Source organism: Gamsiella multidivaricata, assembly GCF_025024155.1.
Source record: "Gamsiella multidivaricata strain RSA 2152 chromosome Unknown BC939scaffold_117, whole genome shotgun sequence".
Taxonomy (NCBI): domain Eukaryota; kingdom Fungi; phylum Mortierellomycota; class Mortierellomycetes; order Mortierellales; family Mortierellaceae; genus Gamsiella; species Gamsiella multidivaricata.
This window is the reverse complement of record NW_026251825.1, coordinates 65,616-86,336: the sequence shown is the minus strand read 5'-3', so window position 1 is coordinate 86,336 and position 20,721 is coordinate 65,616. Positions and strand designations below refer to the sequence as shown.

Genomic DNA, 20,721 nt, shown 5'->3' with positions numbered 1-20,721 from the left:
ACATCGGCTAAAGATCTAAGGTCCTATCAATGATGAATTTCTCTCAAGAAGAAAAACAATATCACAGAGATCCTGATGAAGAGAGCATGAGCGCGTCCTGAGCTTATTCAGGCCCAAGGGATGGACAACGAAAGGCGAGAGGGTGCACTGCTGGGTCGAAGAAGTCCTTCCACCATCTGACGCATGCTTTGTGCTACCTGGAGGAAGAGGAGGTGGAGGAAGAAGTGAGGGACATGCGAGCAAAGAGTGTAATGCATTGTAATCAGAGACCGCGTTTCATCTTACCTGTACACTTTGTGCAACGACAGTTTTTTTTTTGTGCTCCGCCCTGACAACTGTTTCGATTGCTCACTTTATGTTTTTCTCCGCCTATTTCTGAACCGTGCATCTTCCTTCTCCTCCTTCTCCTCCTTAGTTTTGCCCGTTTCGTCCATTTCCTCTGATCATATAGAATTTTTTTATCCTTTACTGTCTTTCCTCTTTTGCTCGTCCTTTGGTGTCTTGGCGTAGTCTGTGGTCTGTGGTCTGTGGTCTGTAATTAAGTTTATTTTATCCCTTTTTCGAAAACAGCACCGGTTTGGTAATCCTTTGCGCCAATAGGTCCGAGGCCGGCATCTGCAGGGATGCACAGATGGTAACGGCTCCAGACCCCCTCATGCTTGTTTGTCCGTCTGGTCGTCCGTCTGTTCGCTCGATACTCCATTCATTCATTCTCCTTTTTTGTTGCAATTCCTCCTGTATGTTGGTCTGGTCCGCATTATAGTTGCGAGGCCCATTCCAGTTCTATTTCTTATACATGTAGTACATGCACCCCCCATTCTAGACCCTTTTGTTACCTTGTTATATATCGCACAGCTACACTTTTGCACTCCGGCTTCTAGGAGGACATGGCCTTAGTCCCTTTTATTTAAGGCTGCAGTGCTCTAAATGCTCCCTGTTTTGTATGACCCTTCTGAATTGCCGTCCCTCCTTCGACCCCTCCCCTCTAGCCACTTCAGTTCTAGTCTTTCTAGCTACTATCTTCCACTGACTTTCGTTGTCGGACGACGTTTGAGATTTCCCTGCTCTCCAAATTAAGAAGGGTAGTCCATCCTCACACGGGGATGCGAGTGAGCTGCAGAAGCGCACCCTGCAATACGTGCTTTTCTGGTTCGTGACACCAAAAGGCCGCGTTTCCCTTATCTTTTTTTAATCCTAGGAAACGTATAGGTATAAATACCCGCCTTCGGTACACCATCCTCCTTGGAAACAAAAATCTCATTTTCTGGCACCAAAGCAAAACGACAAAATATCAACGATCTTCACGCAGACACACGCTATCATTCTTCAACTTTCAGCCCTCTCCAACCCCACCAACGCTTCGTCATTTTCTCCAGCTTGGAAAGCAAAAGCACACAATACTGGTATTTTTTTCTTCACCTCTGTTCATGTCTTTCGACTTCTCTTCCTTTCGATCATCTGCGTTCTGCGGTTCTTGATGTTATCTTGCTGTACAATGACGAGCGTTTAGCCGGCCTGAGCAACATACCGATCTGGTACTCATGAGCTCGTTCAGATTCTTCGGTCATCTCTATTATGTTCTCTTTATATCCTTCGTCATCGTCTCCCCCGATCTGTTTGCTCTTAACTACTCCCTCTCTCTTATTCGTGTCGCCCTTGATATTTGTGTTATATTTTTTTATGTCGTCGCGATCTCATCTCCCAATAATTGACACTGATTCATTTCTACTGTTTCCATTCGTTCGCCGTCTAATAGCAGATTCAGCGCGTCAGATTCATCAATCGAAAACGAACAACACCACCAGTATTTCAGGTAACGCAGTCTTCGGTTTATATTTATCTGTGCAGAACGTCTGCTGTGCTTCCATCTCAACACGTACTGAAAAAGCACGTCAACGTTTCACTCGCTACACTGCCAAACCCATCTCTTACCCCCTACAAACTAGACCAAACACTTTCATTACAACCGTAGCTCATTTCACGTCAGGTTACATCCTCGCCGCTATGGACTCGAACTGCACCCCATCCGAGATGCTCGCCTACAACAGCCACCAAATTGTCCCACACGACGGCCCCAACGGCATGTTCGAGGATTCGGACTCGGAATCTTCCTACTCTGGCTCAAGCTCTTCTTCTTTTTCGACTGGATCCATTGGTCAGGACCCGAACACAGCAGTTGCTGGTCAACAGCAGCTTCCACAACACCAAGCCAATGGGCAACCGATCACCTATCATTACTTCTGCAATTTCCCGACTTGTGATTACCATAGTGCGCGTTCGGATCCCGTTAAGCGTCACCGCGACACGCACTTCCCAGATTACAAGCCCTACACCTGTAATTACTGCCAATCCAGTTCCGCAAGACGCGATTCCACCCGTGAACATTGTCTGAAGCAGCACAAGGATGACTCCGAGAACGCCTTCCGCTACGACACTTCCGTCCCCAAACCAGATGGATGGATCGCTTACGAGCCCAAGCGTGCACCCTGGCCACCAATCATGGTCTAAACGACGATCGGAGATCGATGCGGCAACGTTGGTTCTTACTAAAGGGCCATCGCCTGACGACCAACGAATGTCCCGTATTTTGCTTACTTTTGTCATTTTATCTATTATTTCACTTTGTAAGATCAGCATGCGTTACCAAAGCATTGTACAACTTAGACACGACGACCCCAACACATAGAGAAAGGCGTCCCCCTTACTAGTATCCCGCACATTTTAATCAGGAGATAAACACGATTGTTAGATGCAAACAAACCATGCGATGCGTCGTATTTCCTTCTGGTGACACAGAACAAAAACACGTCGATTACAAATGCAAACGAATGATGCACATGCATGGCCGACTCGATCCTTTATTTCTTAAAACTCTATTGCCGAAACTGCTGTATGGGGGAATCAAATTGTTGCGGCCAAAAAGGCAATAGCCAAAGTGTTCATGGACGGCAATCACGCATTAGATGAGCTGCCCTCAGTGGCTGATGAGGATGCAGCTCTCTGATCGAACTCGGTATAGCTAGGGTGTCCCTTAATAGCCACCACTCTCTGGTTGATCAGGCACTGGATCAACCACTCCTGCGATAAACGAGCCACTGGCTTTTCCGGGTCTGGCTGGTATTCCTCACAAAATTGCTTGTAGTTTTTGGGACCTTGGAATACTATATGGCCGCAGTCCATGACATCAACCTGGCAGTCCGTGGTATCAGTCTTGGGCGTGATCGTCACTACTGATGCGGCTCCAGCAGCCTTCAAGGGACGCTCCCAATAATTCTATATGCACCAATCATGGGTCGGAAATGAAAAAAACACTCGAGTTTAGTCAACGAGCGAAATACGATCATATGAGTTTTCGTTCTTTTTCGTTATTTATCATTCTTACCTTGAAATTTTGGTTACCGCATAGTGCAATTTTTTGTCCATCAAAGACTCCGCCGTCATTGGAAGGGCTGCTAGACACCGTCGTCCCAAGCTCTGTAGAGTCGCCAGTGGGAAGGATGTAAGAGCAGTACGGCCATAGCTCGCCCTAGAGTTAATGGTTTCGATAATTAAGACACAGGACAAATAAACCACGGACAATTTCACTTTGGCTCTCGAGTACAACTTACATCCTTACTGCAAGTCTCAACCCATTTAGCAGAAATACGGGGCACATTTAAAGCTAGCGAATGGAGATATTTTTGGGTTCTGACCGGCTTATGGGCGATGAGGCGCAAGCTTGATAGTGGCGGACGCTGAGTGTCGAAAAACGACCAAAAACTTTCAAGGACGACCCCTCCACCAGCCCTAATTCTGGACTCAGTTTCACGACCTATGGAGTTTTTGGAAGTACATCGTTAAAAAATTAGGTAGATAAATCTTGCACCAAACAATGCATAAATATAAAGACGGGAGTTTGCTTACTTAGACCTGGCTCGGCATCCTTGGTGAACGTGAGAACAAAGTGCAAGCCCTTGAAAATGTCTATGTCCATAGAGGTATAGAGTTATAGGCGACGCATAGTTAATTGATTGACATAGCTTTGATGGAAATGGAAAGTACAGCAAATGCCATTGACACCATGCCTAGAATCGTTACCTTTTGGACGCCGGCTTGGGGTCGATGGTCCTCCACCTTGGGCGGAATTACCTCGGGCACGGCGACTTGGAGTCGCGGACATGGAGGTGCTTCGTTCAAAAGCTGCTTCCCGACTTCTGTTCTTGCGAGGTGTACCTGGAGGAGCGGATACAGAGCTAGAGTGCCTGGATAGGGTGATCGATGTCTCTGGAATGAACAAACGAGACTGTGGACTTGGGCGTGCCGCCTCCTGGTCCCAGTCCATATCTTTGTCCAACTCAGCCATCATGTCTTCGCTTAAATTGATACAGCGCAATGGTAAATTGGCCTCTGCTTTATCGTGATCAAAGCGCACATCCACTCGCGATTGCTGAAGGTCAGAGGTCATATGAATACCCTCGACCATTGCGGGGTAGTCCATGGTCTCAGTCTTCATTGCCATCACCTTGGTCCCAAGTCTGAGCTTCAAAGGCCTCATGTTCGAGGCGTCGCAGGTGCTAATGTCATCGTCTAAGAAGCGGACCTCGTACTTATCCGTGTTCTTGCGAGTTACCACGCCAGCATAGTAGATTTTGCGCCAGACTCCCCATACAGCATCGTCAACCTTGTATTGACGCACTGCCTCGGTTGTGGAGCGGAGACGTCGCAGAGTAGTGCGCCGAGTTGGTGTAGACGGCGGAGAATGTTGAGACGAACCGCGTCTGCGAAACTCCTTGGTCTGGCTTGTTCGAGGTTGTGGATAGTTTTTGAAAGGCGGACTAGGCGCCTCTCGCTGATATCTCCTCGTGAGGCTAAGGGGATCATCTTCCTGTTCGGACTCGTTAGAGATCTCTGGCTCCAGAGGCAATGGATTCTCCATATCTTGCTCTGACGGCATATCCTCTGGAAAGGACGCAATATCCTCCTCTGGAAAAGACGAAATATCCTGAGACCCCGATCGAGATCGGGTCTCATGTTCGGTAGTAGTAGCAGCCACCGTCTCGGAGCTCTCCCAAAATTCATCGCCAATGGAGGAAACGACGTGCTGCGTGCTGATTTCGGTTTCGATGGTCTTGATCCTTCGACGTTTCGGGACGGCAGTAAATACATGATCGTCATCGTTGTGATCCTGGGATGCCACCGATTGCAGACGTCGTATAAACGTGTCGGATGAGCTGCTTGCTTGCGACGAAGGCAGGTCTTGCGAATTCGAAGTGCCACGGTGAGGAGACCGCGGGGACCGAAGTTGACGAGAAGACGTTGATGTCCTACCTTCTGAACGTGGCGGTGTTGATCGGCGCGTTCTGGAAGTGAATGGTGATCCAGAACCAACAGAGCTGGGGATTTCTTGGGTTTCCAATACTGAACCCGCAGATCGTTTGTCTGCAGCAGCGCTCACGGATTCGGTGAGTTCATTACCAGGAGGAGAAACAGCAGGCGTTGTAGTAGGAGGAGGAGAAGAGGGCTTGTCCTTTTGGTTTCCTGAAATCGAAGTGCTAGACAGTCTTCGAGATCGCGCTGAAATAGAGATATTGACCTGCGATTCCGACAATTGAAGGTCCAACCTGTTGCTTAGCGTCGATCGGCTGGCATCATCATCGTCGCTGGTCAAGTATTCGTAGTCTGGTGCACCCGGATCCAAGGAAGTGCTCGAGGGATGACTCGCTGACTTTCTGTCACCACGCTTCTTGGTTTTGGTAGGCGCAGGCATCGAGCTAGTCGCCGTAGGAATGTCTTGAGAAGTCAAGCTCTCCCGGATTACACCAATTCCTTCCGCCTCCAGCACACCTGAGCCGGATAGAACTTGAGCCTCCTGGCTAGATCTGTGCACTTCCTCCGTCTCCGGGCCGAATGCCGCTTCGATTTCCTCGAGAGAGGGGTCAGTCCCAAATGCTTCGTTCGCTTGAGAGGGATCGTCCTGGATCACAATAGTTTCGTGCTCCGGGATAGTGGTGATATGGTTGCTTCGGCTTGGCCCTGAATCTTGAGAATGTATCTCCAAGGACGTCTGGCGATGCTTGTACTGTTGTTGAGACGTGATCTTGGCTAGAGGCGAGTGCTGGGACTGGTCGGAATCGGAGGGCGTAGACTTTTGAGTACGGACAGGGGTATGTCTGGGAGTCGAAGTGTCGGCCTGGTAGAAGCTGATATGCGAACTTTGGGAATCGGACGAGCGACTGTTCATGGATCCGCTTGTGTCGGCGCCGATACTGCTGCTAGTTCTGTTGCCACTGGAATCTCCGGAAGTGTTGTGCTCAGAGAACGAGTTTGTAGAGTTATGAGAATGAGAGAAACTCACCTCTACAACATATGGCGCATTCTCAGGTATAGTAGACGCCGGCACCGGGACGGAGAGGATTTCGGTCGATTGAGATTCGGACTCATGGTGGTACTGGGTATATTGGGTGGTTGTTTGACTCGACGACATCGAGGAGGAGGAGGAGGAGGAGGAAACGACTTGAGTGTAGGGATGGCCTGGTGCAATCAGTTAGTAAGCAAGACCATATCAATCCAGGACATTGTGTGAGAATGTGAAGTTAATTGATAATCATTACAGGAATGCAATAAACATACCTGGCGGATAGTTGGCCGGCGAGTCATCTAGGACTGGAAGATCTGTGATGGACACATTGGGTCTGCTACCGCTGCTTTCGCTGCCGCTGGCCTGTGTCTGGTGGGTGTGCGGCAGTGGTAGACGGTCATCGTTTTGCGAGACCTGACCCGATAGCTTGAGAACACCAATATCGCTGGAGGTGTTTCTCGACTGAGAAACGCGTGGCGATAAGTTAGGGGGCGCAGGGGTGAGGAACTCTGCAGGGAGAATGGGTGGACTCTTGGAGGTGCTCTTTCGCTTGGGTGGATCGGTCATTGTAGAGAGGGAGAGGATTAGTGTTTGAGATCGAGTCTGGAGATGACAGTTGCGCGGCGGTTAGGGTAGTTGAGGATGGGGCATGCTGATGATGACGATGACAAGCAACGACAACAACGACGACGGCGACGACGAGGGATGTGGGAGGTGATGTCCAATTGACGGTCTGGCAACAGACGAGCGTCGTTTTCTGTTGACATTTTTTGGTGGCAACTGCCGACGAGACGCAGGACCGCTGCGCCAAAAAGTATGCAGCCAATCAGACGTGTTCGTCTCAAAAATCAAAAATGCGTTCAAAGCTTTTGCTCCTGGGATATTTGTTGGATACGCAAGTGCATTTTCCGACCTCCGTAATCGGTCTGGTATCTGCTACTGTTGTGATGCACCGGGCTAAGTGCCGCAATTCTCTAATATCTGAAGTACCATGTGGATGGAATGTTTGGCGTTTCTCATCAACAATGCGGGAGGCCCCCGTTTGGCTATTGAGGCCGATCACAGTCTCTGGAGCATTCTAGGGTTCATTGATGAAAGGTCTAAGTCTGCTCTCCAATTTTGCTTTATGAAATTCACGCCTAGAGGAGTAGGATGGAAACAGCGAATCCATCGATACTTGGTGCTAAAGCAGCATGTAAGCTAAAATTTCAGACGACGCCAGTGTCTATCCCAAGAACAGGCTTCAGCCTGGCGAAACTGCTTCGTTCACTTGGAATGGTTGGGCGCGTTCCAGCGACACAGATCGGTGCGCGACTGACAAAGTCTGCTCTGTCTCCCCGCTGTGCAAGCAATCTACCAAATGGAATTGCTCTTGGTTGAATCAGCTCATTCGGTGCTGAGCGCACTGGACGATGCAGCAAAGCTGGGTTTTATTAACGAAGTACTGTTGCTTTGCGATGAAGCAACTTTACTATGGCGCTCGATGCTGCAAAGGTCTAGGTCAGCTGCATAGACGAATGCTGGCTTTGCTATCTTACCTATGGCCTGATCAACCAATTGCAAAACGCACCACATCATTCTTTGGCTTAAACTACGTATTCAACAAAGCCAACCACACCATGGGGTTCAAGATCGCGTTTCCTAAGTAGAATTCCATCATTTTTGCACAAGAATGCTGGATTAATATGTGAAAAGGGGCTCCCAAAGCAAACCAGAACATTTAGCACTGAGGATACTTTAGACATTGGCACTGTGGGAGTAGTATGGTCATGCGGTTTATTCGTAACAAATGTGTATATTTGTGTGTGTGTGTGTGTGTGTGTGTGTGTGTGTGTGTGTGTGTGTGTCGTTTCATAGCGTTCTTTCATTTCTACTTGTTCTTGTCGTTCTCTAGAGTATTGAAGCCTTGACAGTGACCAGCAGTTCGTCAAGTTCCTAAAAGAAAGGGAATGAAAAACAACAACAACAACAACAACAACAACCGCACGTTAACAAAGAATACCCACATCAAGTGTATTTGTACAAAAAAAAAAAGCGACAACTCACCCTTTCAACCCGGTCAAGGTCCGCATCCACATTCTTCCAACAATCATACACCTCTGGATGACACTCCTCCTGCACGTCCCTGAGCGTCAACTCGTTCAACATCATCAGCATCATCCTCGTCTGCTGGTCCTTTGCCGTCTTATCATTACTGTCATTGCGCTGCTTATTCTCTCCATCACCCTGGTCAAAGTCCTGCTTCTGCCCCTGCTGTTTCTCCTGCTGGGTATCCAAATACCCCTGATGTAACTGTGACAGGGACGGTGATCGACCCCTACTACTGCTGCTCAGTAACGACGCCTTGATTGTTGACGGCAACGCGACAATCTTTCCATCCTTGCCAATAAGAGGTCGCATCGATGATCCAGAAGAAGGAAGCGAACTCACAGAGCTAGACCGTCCCGCTCGAACCAGCGTCAATAGGTCCTGCATACCGGTATTATAATCCGAAGACAGGAGCCATTCTCCCTTGCTGCTCGTACTATTAAGGCTCGTCGTGCTACTATTCTTGCTGTTGCTATGGGTCAGGTGGACGAGTCGTGAAGTATTATTGTTATCCGCCACACTGGTACTGGCAGATCGGTTGCGGGCCGAGGTGATGGAAGAGATTGAAGCTGCGGAGTTAGACCGCACAGATACTGGACTTGCTCGTCCACTTCCCGCTGCTCCTGCTCCTGTTGAAGGCGAGATCGGTCGCATGTTGGGCGATGAAGCTGGGGACGCGTTTGTGTTCTGCCTCGATGCTGGTGATGGCGACTGTAGACGCCTTGGGATTGGTGAAAACGAACGTGCAGTGTTTCCATCCTGAACGACTGTTGATGTTGTAATAGTGTCCGTACCACCAGTAGCGATGCTGCTCTCCTTCAATGGCGAGGACCTGCTGCCACCGACAGAACTGGGGCTCGACAGCAGTGTGGGCTTGGCCATCATGCCAAAGGGCGAAGACGGTCGAAGTGAGCGTGGTGAACCAGGCACAGCGTCCAATACCCTTGCGGATGGCGGTTGGTCTGCGAGCAGAGGAGACGCCGATCTGGTACTTATTGATGCGAGCGACGCGATTTGGATTTCGACATCGCTATTGCGCTTGCTGCTATGGGATTGGGAATCCAATGTCCTGCTCTGGTTCTGTATAGCGACGCCATCCACGCTCCTTGGTGAATCGGACCTTGATCTGAATGACGCAGTGGTAGCCTTCTCAGACTCGACTTCTCTCGTCAAGACCCTCTCCAGTTTCATAAGGGTATTCCCGCCACGAGAAGAGTTGGTGAGCAGTTCTAAACGGTCGCGATCTGTGTTCGCTCCCGTGCGGCTACCGTTCGAAGGTACGCGTACAGGTTGACCGCCAGCAGCTCTACGAGGAGAACTCGAGAAATCTTCCTCAACCGCGAGATGCTGAAGTTCCTCCTCCTCCTCCGCATCATCGCTGCCGTCCTCACCCAGGATGTCCTCAATAATTTCCGAAATATCGACTTCATCGCCTCCTTGTGTCGGAATAAACGAGTACCGGTACTGCTTCGAATTCATTAAACGTGAGGACCTGATCACACCCTTGTTGAGAACGATGTCCATGCCTTGGGTGGCATTCTTCTTGATGCTCAAGGGTGCGATCGAAAGAGGTCGATCGTTCGGTGCACCCAAATCTGCTGTTACATTCGCTGCGCCGTTTGTGTTACTGTCTTGGAGCATCATGGCTGTCAAGGACAAAGGAGAGGGACCATGTGTCATGGACGGCGAGGTTGCACGCTGTCGTTCGGCACGCGCAGGCCTCTCAGGAGTTGAGGACCGCAAATTCTCCTGTTCGGTTGAAGGTGCTGGTGAGGGAGCCTGGCCTGGACGCATGCCCTGACTGACACTCGGCGATCTGTTGCGTCCTCCCGCAGGATGACCACCCATTCCGACATGGTCTGGAGTCGGTGTCCTAGAACCCATCATACTTTGCTGCGTCATTGTAGGGCTCGGTCGGCCGGACGAGGCGTGATCATGCATACTGGCATGAGTGGGGCTTGTGGGTCCTAAGACTGAAGAGTCAGTCCTGCGAGGGATCCGAATGTTGCCATCGGCGCCCACAGGCGAGGGAGATCCAGGACCGTTCATATTTCGGCCGCCTGCCCATGCTTGATGCAGACCCGGAGATGCTGGCGAGGCTGGACCGTTGAGATTGGCGTCGCTGACTTGAATATCTTCGATGCTACGCAGACTACGCAGAGACCGTGGGCTGGCCATGCCAGTGGGGCTAGTTAAGAGAGGACTCTTGGGCGAGTCGTTTACACCGGATCGAAGTGCCTGTGCTTGCAAAGGCGCAGGGACCTTCTTGGTGGATTGCTTCTGTTGCTCTTGTATCTGCTGTTGCTGTTGCTCGTACTTAATTTCGGCATCAATTGACTTGGCTGCCTTACGCAGATAAAATACATGATCAGGTGTCAATGGCATCGACGCGACATCCGCCTTAGGAGACCGGCGGACGGGGCTCAACTGATGTTCCTCGAAGCATCGGACGAGTGACATCTGAGGAGCTAGGTGTAATTCATCGCCCTGTTTGGCCCGACGCGACGTTTGACCGTTCAACCGCAAACCCAATTGGTACTCAACCACAACACCATTTGGCGCCGAGTTGCGTTTCGCGGCCAAGACACGTTCTGGAACACCATCGACCACCCCAGAGCGAATGTTGATTTTCTCCAAAGCCTCAAAGACCACATCTCCGGCGCTTGAATTCGAGCGCATGGGCAACCAGTGTTCAACCTTGGTAGCCGTAATCTGCCCTTGCGCTCTTGGGTCGTTCCTGTCCATGGCGGACCCCATACCGTCCAGCAACAGCATCGTTTGCGGGAGATCTTGAGCCATGCAGATCACCTTAACCCAGAAAGTGTCTTCCTGCATGGCTATCGGTGTCGTCGGTGTCGTTGGGGTCGTCGGAGTTCCGGGGACAGAGGAGATGGAGCTAGTCCTGCGGATTTTTTTGTTGAGCAAGAACCGAATCGATCGCTGGTGAGGGTCCGATTTTCCGGAGCCGATACGACGTACAGAGTTGGGACTTGTAGGAGTCGAGGGTGGGTTCGAATATTGAGAGCTAATAGAGTTGATAGACATCATGGAGGAGACTGAAGAAATAGAGAGGCGGTGGTTTGGCGGGAGCGGCGTTGTAAGATGGGCCGTGAGCGACTGGTAGATAGCCATGATCTTGTCCGTTGGTTGCAGCACTGTCTCGTCTAGAAAAATATGTGATAGAGCAGTTCTGGTTAGTTATCAAGATTGAAGTACTCCTAGATGAGAAAGTAAAAGCTTAAATATTGTCTTACCACCATCAACACCGCGGACAGTCAAGAAGAAGTCTGTGGCAGACGCAACGCCATCCGGCGCCAGCTTGAACTTTACGACAGCCTGGTTAGCGACCTCTGAGGCCATAGTTGTAGGACTGACCACAACCGTCTTGTACATCGAAGCGCCAAAGTCGACATTGCCGGGGTATACACGAAGCGTAATGATCTCCTGCGATGTTTCTCCATTGATATCGGACTGGAAGGTGGGCGACATGGGTGTGTTCTGCCCACTGGCCAAGGCTATCGATCCATCGGAGTTGGTTCGTGGTCTGGATGCGCCGTTGACATTACCGTCGGCACCGCTGTTATTAGCGCTGTTGCTGTCAGATGATGAAGATCCCCTGATCATCATATTCTTAAGGCGCTCCTTCTCTAGACGCTCCTTCTCCTTACGCTCTTTATCCTTATCCTTTGAGCCTTTGCTGATTCCGAAAAGACTTTTGAATTTGCCGGGCTTCTTGGCGGTTTCCGCTGCCTGAGCTGATTCTTGGTCATCCTTGGCTCCTCGGTTGCTAGACGCCTGGTCCTTCTCGCCGAGAATCGCTGCCAATTTGGCATCCGTGCGCTCCTGCATCCGCTTCTGCATCTGCTGGCGGTCCTCTTCCTCCGCATCAAAGCTTGCAGACCGACCGAGACTGGATCCTTGTTGCTTCTGCTGTTCTGCACCAGATCGAGGGTTGTTCGAAGGCTCGTCATCTGCCAGGCGTAACTTCTTGGCCTTCCCGGGTGGCGCTTGGAGTCTGGCGGCGCTCACATCGTCCTGTGCAATCGTCGGTGTTAATGAGATCTTGCGGGGTTCGTCGCTGAACACGAGATCGTCCTCGTCCAGGAGCGGTCTTCGATGGCGGTTCGTAATGACATCCTCTTCCTCTTGTTCTTCCTCCTCCTCGGAATCATCTACGCCATATAGTTGGCCTCTCGATCTCTGTTGTTGTTGCTGCTGCCGCTGTTTTTGCTGCTCTTCCTGTTGCCGTTGCTCGTCCATAATTTCTTGCTCGACTCTCTCGGCTTCCAGCTGTAGAGCCGTCTTTCCAGACCGACTATCCTCCTGTTCAGAGCCCTCTTCGCCATGTCTATCTGAATCCTCGCCTTCGTCAGCGTCTTCGCCGCCCTCGTAATATTCGTCCAAATCGTCGTCTTCTTCACCGTCGTCTTCAGAATCCCATTCGGTCTCGCTTGCTCCAAAATATTCGTTTTGCGAGTTAAAGATGACGGATTTCCGATTTAAGGACCTTTCCACGAGTGTCGCAGCATCCAGGGGTTGAATGGGGTCGTCAAATGTTCCCCATTCTGGGGCAGGGGCTGAGAGTCCAACATTGCGATACTTATTCAGCCTTGCCATACGTTCAAAGGGCGTCTGTACCAGGCACATAAAAAAGAGGATCAGATACAAAACTACAAAAATTCGACTCCATTGCAGACTGTTAATGAACGTGATCGCCTCCTGTTAATTGCTTACCTCAATGTTCTCAGCAGGGATATATCCAATAACACCCGTCTTCAGGACGCGGACCAGCCACCAGTACACATTCGTGTCTTCCAGCAGCATCAATGAATCATTGCGGACAACAGAGGCCTGGCCTTCCTGCGTAGCCACAAAGGTATGGAACGCATAGACCAGATTGAAATCAATATCGTCTTCAGTTAATGACAGGACCTCTGACCTCTCGTCATCCATATCCTCATCTTCGTCCTCGTCCTCCTCGTCGTCAAAATCTTCATCATCGTCCTCCAAGATCTCGTTCTGACGAGCTTGGAGCTCATTGTTATTATCCAGATCCATATGTTGCTGGTCTTGGTCGTCATCCTCACGGAGCATCTGATGAAGATTCGCTGTGCTCCCAGAATTATTTATGTCATTGTTGCCCTGAGCACCGCTCTGCTTTCGGAATTGCTGTTCCTGTTCTTGAATGTAAGAGCTATACTCCTCATCCTCCTCTGTGCTATCGTCCGAGTAAGGTACGGTTGCATCCATGTCGCGTTGTTGGTAGGGTCCCCGTGAGAACCCACCGGTATTATGGCTCTGGCCGCTGTTGTTATTATTGCTGTAGTTATTGTTGTTTCCCGAGGCTGAGACAGTAGACCGAAGTGAGGATGCCAAACCGCTCACGCCTCCAAGACCGAGCCTCGACTGTACGCCTGTGTTTGAAGTCATGATGTGTTGGAGTGGACGATAGTCTATTAAAAATAATTTGTTTGGTTCCTGAAATCAGTTGTGTGACACTTTTGAAACGCACCACGCGGATTTTATAACGAACCGGGGTTAATTGGACATCTTACCAACTGAACCGAGATACTACTCTCTTTGTGAAATAGGAAATAGTCTAATGATCAAGGATGACAGCCGTGGTCGAGGAACGGAACGTGAACTAATGAACAGGGAAATTGAGGCAGATAGTATTGTCAGACCTTTTCTTAACGAAAAAAAACAAACTCCTGTGGAATATCGTAAACGGCAGGGAGGTAAAAATGGTTAAACCAATTGAAAGAGGCAAGAGAGGCATTGGACTAAACAGAAATGACAATTGAAGGCAAAGAAGGTGGATAGCAAATAGATGAAAGCAAGTTTGGCGTGCGTGTCCCTTAAGGTCGCCATTGATTCCTTCAGTGGTTTGGTCGTGCTTGTCGTGGCTCGCAGTTGCTGAATTCGACATACAACAATAGGGGAAGGGAGTATGGAGATAGGACCTGTACCATTCGATGCCTTGGGATGTGTGCGCGTTTGTAATAAAGTCCTGGGTACCGGCGATGAAGATGGCGAAAGTGATGATGAAAGGGTGGCAAGTTCACACTGTGCAAGTTGAGTATTACAGATGGTATCCTATCGATAGGGTTGTGGATTAGAAAAGTGGGTAGGAGTAGGAGCGGGGATGAGACGGAGATGCCAGGCGATTGCGAGTAGAAGAAAGGAGAGAAGGGGAAGGGGATGAGCGAGGGAGAATGATGAATAAGTGGAAGAGAGGAGGGATGATGAGCAACAGGCTTAAAAACGGGGTATACTGCAAATGGGTAGTCAGCGAACATGAACCGCCCCCGCAGACGGCGGCAAAAGACATGTAATATAACTAAGGTTTTCTAATTTTTATTTTTCTGCATCGCTCTCACTCCACTCTCAATTCATACAAACATGGCAGGTCCTTTTACCTCTTCCTTCTCCACTTCACGCTCTGAGTCCGGTCCTATTTCGACCTTCACTCTTCAGACCCTAAGGGGACAGTTTCATTTGTAGACCACTACCAAAAGCCGTTTTACCAAGAGGATCGCTATGCATCTGATTCTTACCTCTGGAGCACTTCCGCAATTCAGGAACCGAAGCTGATTTACCGCTTGTCTGTTTCGTAATCCGACCATCCGCTCTTTCAATGTTCGCTTACCATTCGATCGTTTTGTTTACTTCCCAATCTCTCTCCTCTTCCTCCATACCTTTCTTTGGTTCAATACTTCATTCTTCCTTCTTTGCATACAGTTGGCAATCCTTCTATCTATATGTCGTCCAATGTAGGGAAAGCCTATTGAGCAGCGTCACAACATGCACAACCATACAATGTTGTACCTTCTTTCGAGAGCCATTAGCCTTACTGGACACCATGTACCGTACCATGTTGTTATCAACAAAGCTCTTTTTGGATTTTTGTCACACTTCGCATACCTGTGCATGAGGTACCCTTCGCTCGAGATCCCTGTGCCGCCGTTTTGAAATATAAGTATCACTCGACCACGGAGGCAGTGCAGTCGACAATCGGATGGCCGAGGTTCTTCAAGCAACGAACTCAAATAACGCAATATATGCATCAATGCATTGATGTATGGATGCATGAGACTATGGATGCTTAGAAGTGTGATATATATACAATTGCGGCTAACGTAGCGCGCTCCATAAAGTCTGTGTTACAAGCGATAGAAAGCTTTAATTATCATCCTTGGGAAGGTCTCTTTGTCTACCAAGTTGCTTGACAATTAACGCCGGGGTTCGTCCTGTAAGGGAATGGATCCTGGGAACAATCACATCCCGCTTCCAGCGCACCCCAAGTTTAATGCCCGATGATTCCACCAACCGCACGAGCCAGATCGCCTGCTCACACCGATGCTCAATCTCGACTGCAGATTCTGCTGTCGCCTGCTCTAATAACTCATCCTCGTCCTGCTTCGATCCAGGCCCTCCTTTACTTGAGCCAGATTCTCGTAGCAAATGATTCAGCAGGCGTCGCAGAAGTCCATTCTTGCCCTTGACTTCCGCATTCAAGATTTGTTCATCCTTGTCTTCGTCCGCTTTGTTCGACGTCGAAAGCCAGGACGTCGTCAAAATCTCCGAAAGATAAGCCTTGATAGCAGAATCGGTCTTCAGTGCTTTTGCAGCACCATGATAGCGTGGCATTGGGTCCGTCTGGTCCATTTTCATTTCCTGCAGTACGCTAGACAGCTCCTTCAGTACAGAAATGACATAACCATCCTGGTGCTGCATCGTGTTACCATTGATACTCGCTGAACCTGTGCTGGACGAAAATCTTGAGAATCCGCTCAGGGTATCCCGCTGACGTCGCCCCTGTACCAATAACCCTTGCTTCTCCATCTCCAAAGCACATCGCAGTAGTCCCTTCCATGCCTTGGCATCCGGAAACTCCTTAGAATACATTCTTGTCGCGCGTACGGTGGACAGACCAACTGTAATGTCCTTCTTTCGAATACAGGCTGCAAGAAGGAGCACATAAGCACGATTGTCCGGTACAAGCCCGGCTTGAACCATCAGCTGGAGCAAATGCTGAGCTGATTGAAGGTCGTTTTGTCGAGTGTGGTACTTGATTAGAGTCGTCAATGTAACGGCGTCTACGCCACGTTCTGAACCAAAAGACATCCCGGAAGACCGATCAGTCGAGCCTTGAGTTCGTTTCGGGGCGCTTGTTTGGCGCTGAGGATGAGCGCCGCTAAGTCTGCGGACAGGAATCTCGGTCTCATCATCCAGGTCCTGCACTTTCATCTGCAACGCACTCGCCACCATTCCATCTAGCGTCTCACGAATCTTGGATGCAGAGACCCCCTTTTCGACAAGACTATCCAGGACGACGTTGGTGAGATACAACCCTGGGTCCAAATTGCGAATCCTGGCCTCCTGAATGACACGATCAACGGCCTTGAGATCTCCCCGCTTGGCGAACGCGTTCGCCAAGATACTGCAGATCACAACGTCCGGCTCAAGACCAAGCTGCTTCATTTCCACAAAGAGGTCAGAGATGGATTCGATCTCTCCCCGTTGCGCGAGTGCTCCAAGCAAAATCGAAAATGTATATGAATCAGGTCGAAAGTGGCCATCATTCAGTCTTACGACGTCCGAGTGGGGGGCCCGGGAGACGATAGCTGTTTGCGTAATCAACCTCTTGAGCACCGACGGCGCATCCAGCCCATTAGTGGGTAGTGATAACCTCCCTGATGTTTGCTTCGCGGCCTTGGAAACAATACTCTGAAAGAGATTCCACCCATCCTCTAACTTTGATTTAACCTGCTCCATTGCGGAATCCTCTACTCCTGAATCCTTGCCACCGGCATCCTTTGACGTGATCAATTGCTGGACCATCATCTTGCGACCAAGCTCTCGCATTTCTGTCCGCTTTCCAAGCCCCATAGCCCGCCTACCGGATCTCGAATAGGGTGTCAGATCTACCAGCGATTTCAGCAATGTGTTGTAGAGGACCATAGTGGGTCGGATCCCGTGCTCCCACATGATCTCGAGTACGGTGCCCGCTTTCGAAAACTCTGCGCGCCTTGACCATGCTCCCACCAGCTCTGTCACGGTCTGAATGTCGATCAAAGGCCCTTGAGGAGCGCGTCCAGATTCTGCCAAGAATTTTTCCCTTGCCAAATGCTGATCGAATATCCATTGCGCCTTGTCCAAATGTCTGGAATCGTGACCAGATATGGCAAGTTTGCGGACAAGCATCCCCAGTTCCTCGATAGCAGGGCGGCTGGTATTGGTGCTGAGGGGGCTCTTGGTTTCGAATAGTCTGTACGCATAGGAATGGAGGGCGATCGCCGAATCGAATTCCTTGTGGTCAATCAACGCCCTGATGGTTTGTTCGTATGCATGAGATCCGGGTCGGAGCCTTGCTTGACACTGTAAAGCCCTAGCCATAGGTCCTGTTGCAGCAGAGGTCTCCGCCAAGGTCATAAACCAGGTCGAAAGCCGTCCTTCCCATTTCATCATTGGCGCCCCTTCGACCTCAATGCTTGATGCACACATCTTAGCCAAAACAGATCTCATGTGGTGATTAACAAAATCGCGCACTTCTGGAGCAGTTGAAATCCACGAGTCCCGCCAACTACAATCCTGTAAGTGTCTGTTAACGACACTTGATGTTCCTGAGATTAAAAAGGTCCGCTCGGTCTGGTTCCAGAGAGTGTCGCCAAACAAAGATCGAAACTTCATTTCCATCATTTCCGAGACAATGCCAAGATGTCCTGTCCGAAGGGCAGCTCGATTTCCGACATTGAGTAAAAGATCCCGATAGGATACCAGGAATGCCGGTGCGGACGAATCCTCAGGCTGATGTTGAAACATGATTTGTTGAATGGCGCGCTTGAGCAACGACAAGCTTTCCGACGATTTTTGATTAATGGCTGCTACTCCCTGATCGTTTTGCAAAAGGATGGTGCCAAGGCCCTTGTTCGTTTTCTCCTCGAGATAGTCCGTCAATGCGTCGCGATACAGATCTGAATATGAAGGGCCAGCTGATGCATCGTTGACAGAGTGGTACTGTATTGGCGGTCGTACAGAGCAAATGGTAGCTAAAATTCCGGGGCCGACAGAATGCGCAATATCTTCCCGTGAGAGAATCCCCGAGAGAACTCCGACCATAGCCATCTCCCGCCCGAGTCGATGCTCCACCAAATGTTTGTCGCAGCTAAACTCAAGTTTCGGATTCTGCAAACCAGATAGCCATGACTGCAGATGGTCTAGACGACTCCATGAGTCAAGATTATAGTACTGCTTCTTTTTCACGAAGGCGCCAGTGTCCATGTCTGAGAGCCGCAGTATCTCCTCGAGTGCATGTTTCCCCTTGAGATCGACGGACGATGAGATGTTGGATATTGAAAAAACCAGGTCCTGAATCCATAGTTGTGGCGTTGCACTGGATCTGTTGGCTAATCTGACTAGATCAATGGCCCAGTCTGGTCGATCGCTCTGAAGGAAATGCCCAACCAGCCATTGCCTGATGTCTGGTTGGTTCCATTGGTCCAGCCAGTCCTTGCGGTCGCGCCTGTCCCATAACCAGACCCAATGCATCGCACTTGCACTGTCATTAGCGACAAGACACATCTCGAGCACCGCCCTCCTTGAGCTCGATCCCAATGCATCCGCTGTCGTGAGGTCCGTCAGAACGGATGTAGATGATGGAAACAGCCTCCGGTTCATAATCGCCCTTAGCACAGGCAACGCAGCCGAAGCCAGAGATGCCTGCTCAGTAGAAAATTCTGGAGACAATGGCCAAGATTCCTGTGCGAGCATAAGCCGACTCCAGTATCTTGTCAGGATCGCAAGCGTATAATCGACGAATGGGTCCTGATACAACTGGAATGTTGTCCTGAACTCCGTCCGGGAGCGCGTTTGGAGCGTTTGTATGGACTTCAGAACTGAAGAATTGAGAGATTCCAGTGTCGTCAGAATGTCAATGTTTCCCATCTGGTCTTCATGCTCACACACGAGTCGACAACAAAATTCAACAAGATATAGGTCCTGCAGATGATGGCGTGTGGTTTTTGTCGCCAGAGAAGGATTTGTCGAAAACTCATGCATGTATTCATGGTCCTTGAAATTGTCGATCACAACGAGCGCCTGCATGTAATTCTGTTTCTGGAAGAGCTCTCGAGCATGGGAAATCTGGGACACGACCCAATTCTTGAAGATTAAGGATGACAGTGGCGATACATGTCGCTGCGTTGACTCAATTGGAAGAAATTCTTCTGGTATCCGCAGGCCCGATATATCCTCTAATGTTCGAGTGCTGTGGTGCTGAGATATTGCGCGAGAGGGTATAGGCACATGCCCGATACTGGAGTTGAGCGCCGATCTCCTCGCTCCTGAGTGAATTGATAGGCTAAGAGGGTTGATCCTTGCCGATAGCGATCCAGAATCATTTCGTATTGTGAGACGCTGTTTGTTTGCGGTTGGTATGCGTGAAGAGGTGTAGTGCCGCCTAGTGATAAATTCAGAGCTGTTTTTCCATGAACATGTGGCGATCTGTGTACTCGAAGACTTTTTGGTGAAGCAATCACTGTTGTTCAGGGAGAACTGACGTGCAATGGCTGCCGTGGAATAAAGGCAGTGGTTATCGCGTTGATGAGTATGGCCGTATCTGGATTCAAGTATGAACCGAAATACAGGATAAAGGTCCGAGAATGTGGAGGTTTGCGGCTGAGGATGTGTACATGTTGTGCGGAAAGAGGAAAGCAGTTGAGCGGGAAATGCTGATTCGCGATATGAAGAATGACTGCTAAGGGCGTGAGTGCATCCTGATCTCCTTGTACGCGTTGGGGGTCCCCGAGTGTGCGTGTTGGCAGAGTGACCCGATGCTACACCCATAGATGTTGACGATGGGGCATATTGTGGTCGAGATGTAGAGCCATGTCTCCGGACAGGTGGTTTGCGTTTGCTCGCCGGGTGAAGTACCCGACTTATAATGGGCATCCAGATGACGCAGGATCTGGTGTCCTAGTGGAGAGCGCCAAGTCGTTGGCTGAAAATATATTGGATCGACGTAAACCGGCCTATATGAAAAAGACGGTATAGTAGAAGAGAAATATTAACCGTTGTTACTCAATGTCTTTGGCCCGTATCCTGGAGCGTGTCTCGATATGGACTCAAGGCACTCACCTCCAACAGTTCACGAGTGTCCCAAATAATATGGTGAGTTGACTGGAGGGAATCGCTGGTTCTGATCAGGCTTATAACTTCATTGTTCGTCTTAGCAGATAGAAGTCAACCAATACAGGGTGAGGTGCTTGACTGCCCTGAGGTGGGTCTGAGAAGGG

The 20,721-nt window shown here is 49.8% G+C and overlaps 4 protein-coding genes across 4 annotated transcripts; 1 reads left to right on the top strand and 3 right to left on the bottom strand.

Moving 5' to 3' along the window:
* Window positions 1–2,004: 2,004 nt before the first annotated feature.
* On the top strand, window positions 2,005–2,508 carry BC939DRAFT_508101 (uncharacterized protein; the record flags this gene model as incomplete). The annotated part of the gene is made up of 1 exon (XM_051560964.1): window positions 2,005–2,508. The coding sequence occupies one exon, from the start codon at window positions 2,005–2,007 to the stop codon at window positions 2,506–2,508; it is 504 nt and encodes a 167-aa protein (XP_051406740.1).
* Window positions 2,509–3,435: 927 nt separating this feature from the next.
* Window positions 3,436–7,108, bottom strand: BC939DRAFT_34520 (uncharacterized protein). Its single transcript, XM_051551658.1, has 4 exons — window positions 6,610–7,108; window positions 4,078–6,510; window positions 3,904–3,963; window positions 3,436–3,811 (listed from the first exon to the last, which is right to left on the bottom strand). Exons 1-4 carry the CDS (start codon window positions 6,902–6,904, stop codon window positions 3,582–3,584), a joined length of 3,018 nt encoding a protein of 1,005 aa, XP_051406739.1. The 5' UTR covers window positions 6,905–7,108; the 3' UTR covers window positions 3,436–3,581.
* Window positions 7,109–8,227: 1,119 nt separating this feature from the next.
* On the bottom strand, window positions 8,228–13,855 carry BC939DRAFT_481847 (uncharacterized protein; the record flags this gene model as incomplete). The annotated part of the gene is made up of 4 exons (XM_051559061.1): window positions 8,228–8,272; window positions 8,384–11,589; window positions 11,680–13,057; window positions 13,160–13,855. 4 exons carry the CDS (start codon window positions 13,853–13,855, stop codon window positions 8,228–8,230), a joined length of 5,325 nt encoding a protein of 1,774 aa, XP_051406738.1.
* A 1,699-nt stretch (window positions 13,856–15,554) lies between these two features.
* On the bottom strand, window positions 15,555–20,665 carry BC939DRAFT_34465 (uncharacterized protein). The gene is made up of 2 exons (XM_051551657.1): window positions 20,564–20,665; window positions 15,555–20,457 (listed from the first exon to the last, which is right to left on the bottom strand). The coding sequence occupies exon 2, from the start codon at window positions 20,375–20,377 to the stop codon at window positions 15,608–15,610; it is 4,770 nt and encodes a 1,589-aa protein (XP_051406737.1). The 5' UTR covers window positions 20,378–20,457; window positions 20,564–20,665; the 3' UTR covers window positions 15,555–15,607.
* Between the last annotated feature and the right edge of the window lie 56 nt (window positions 20,666–20,721).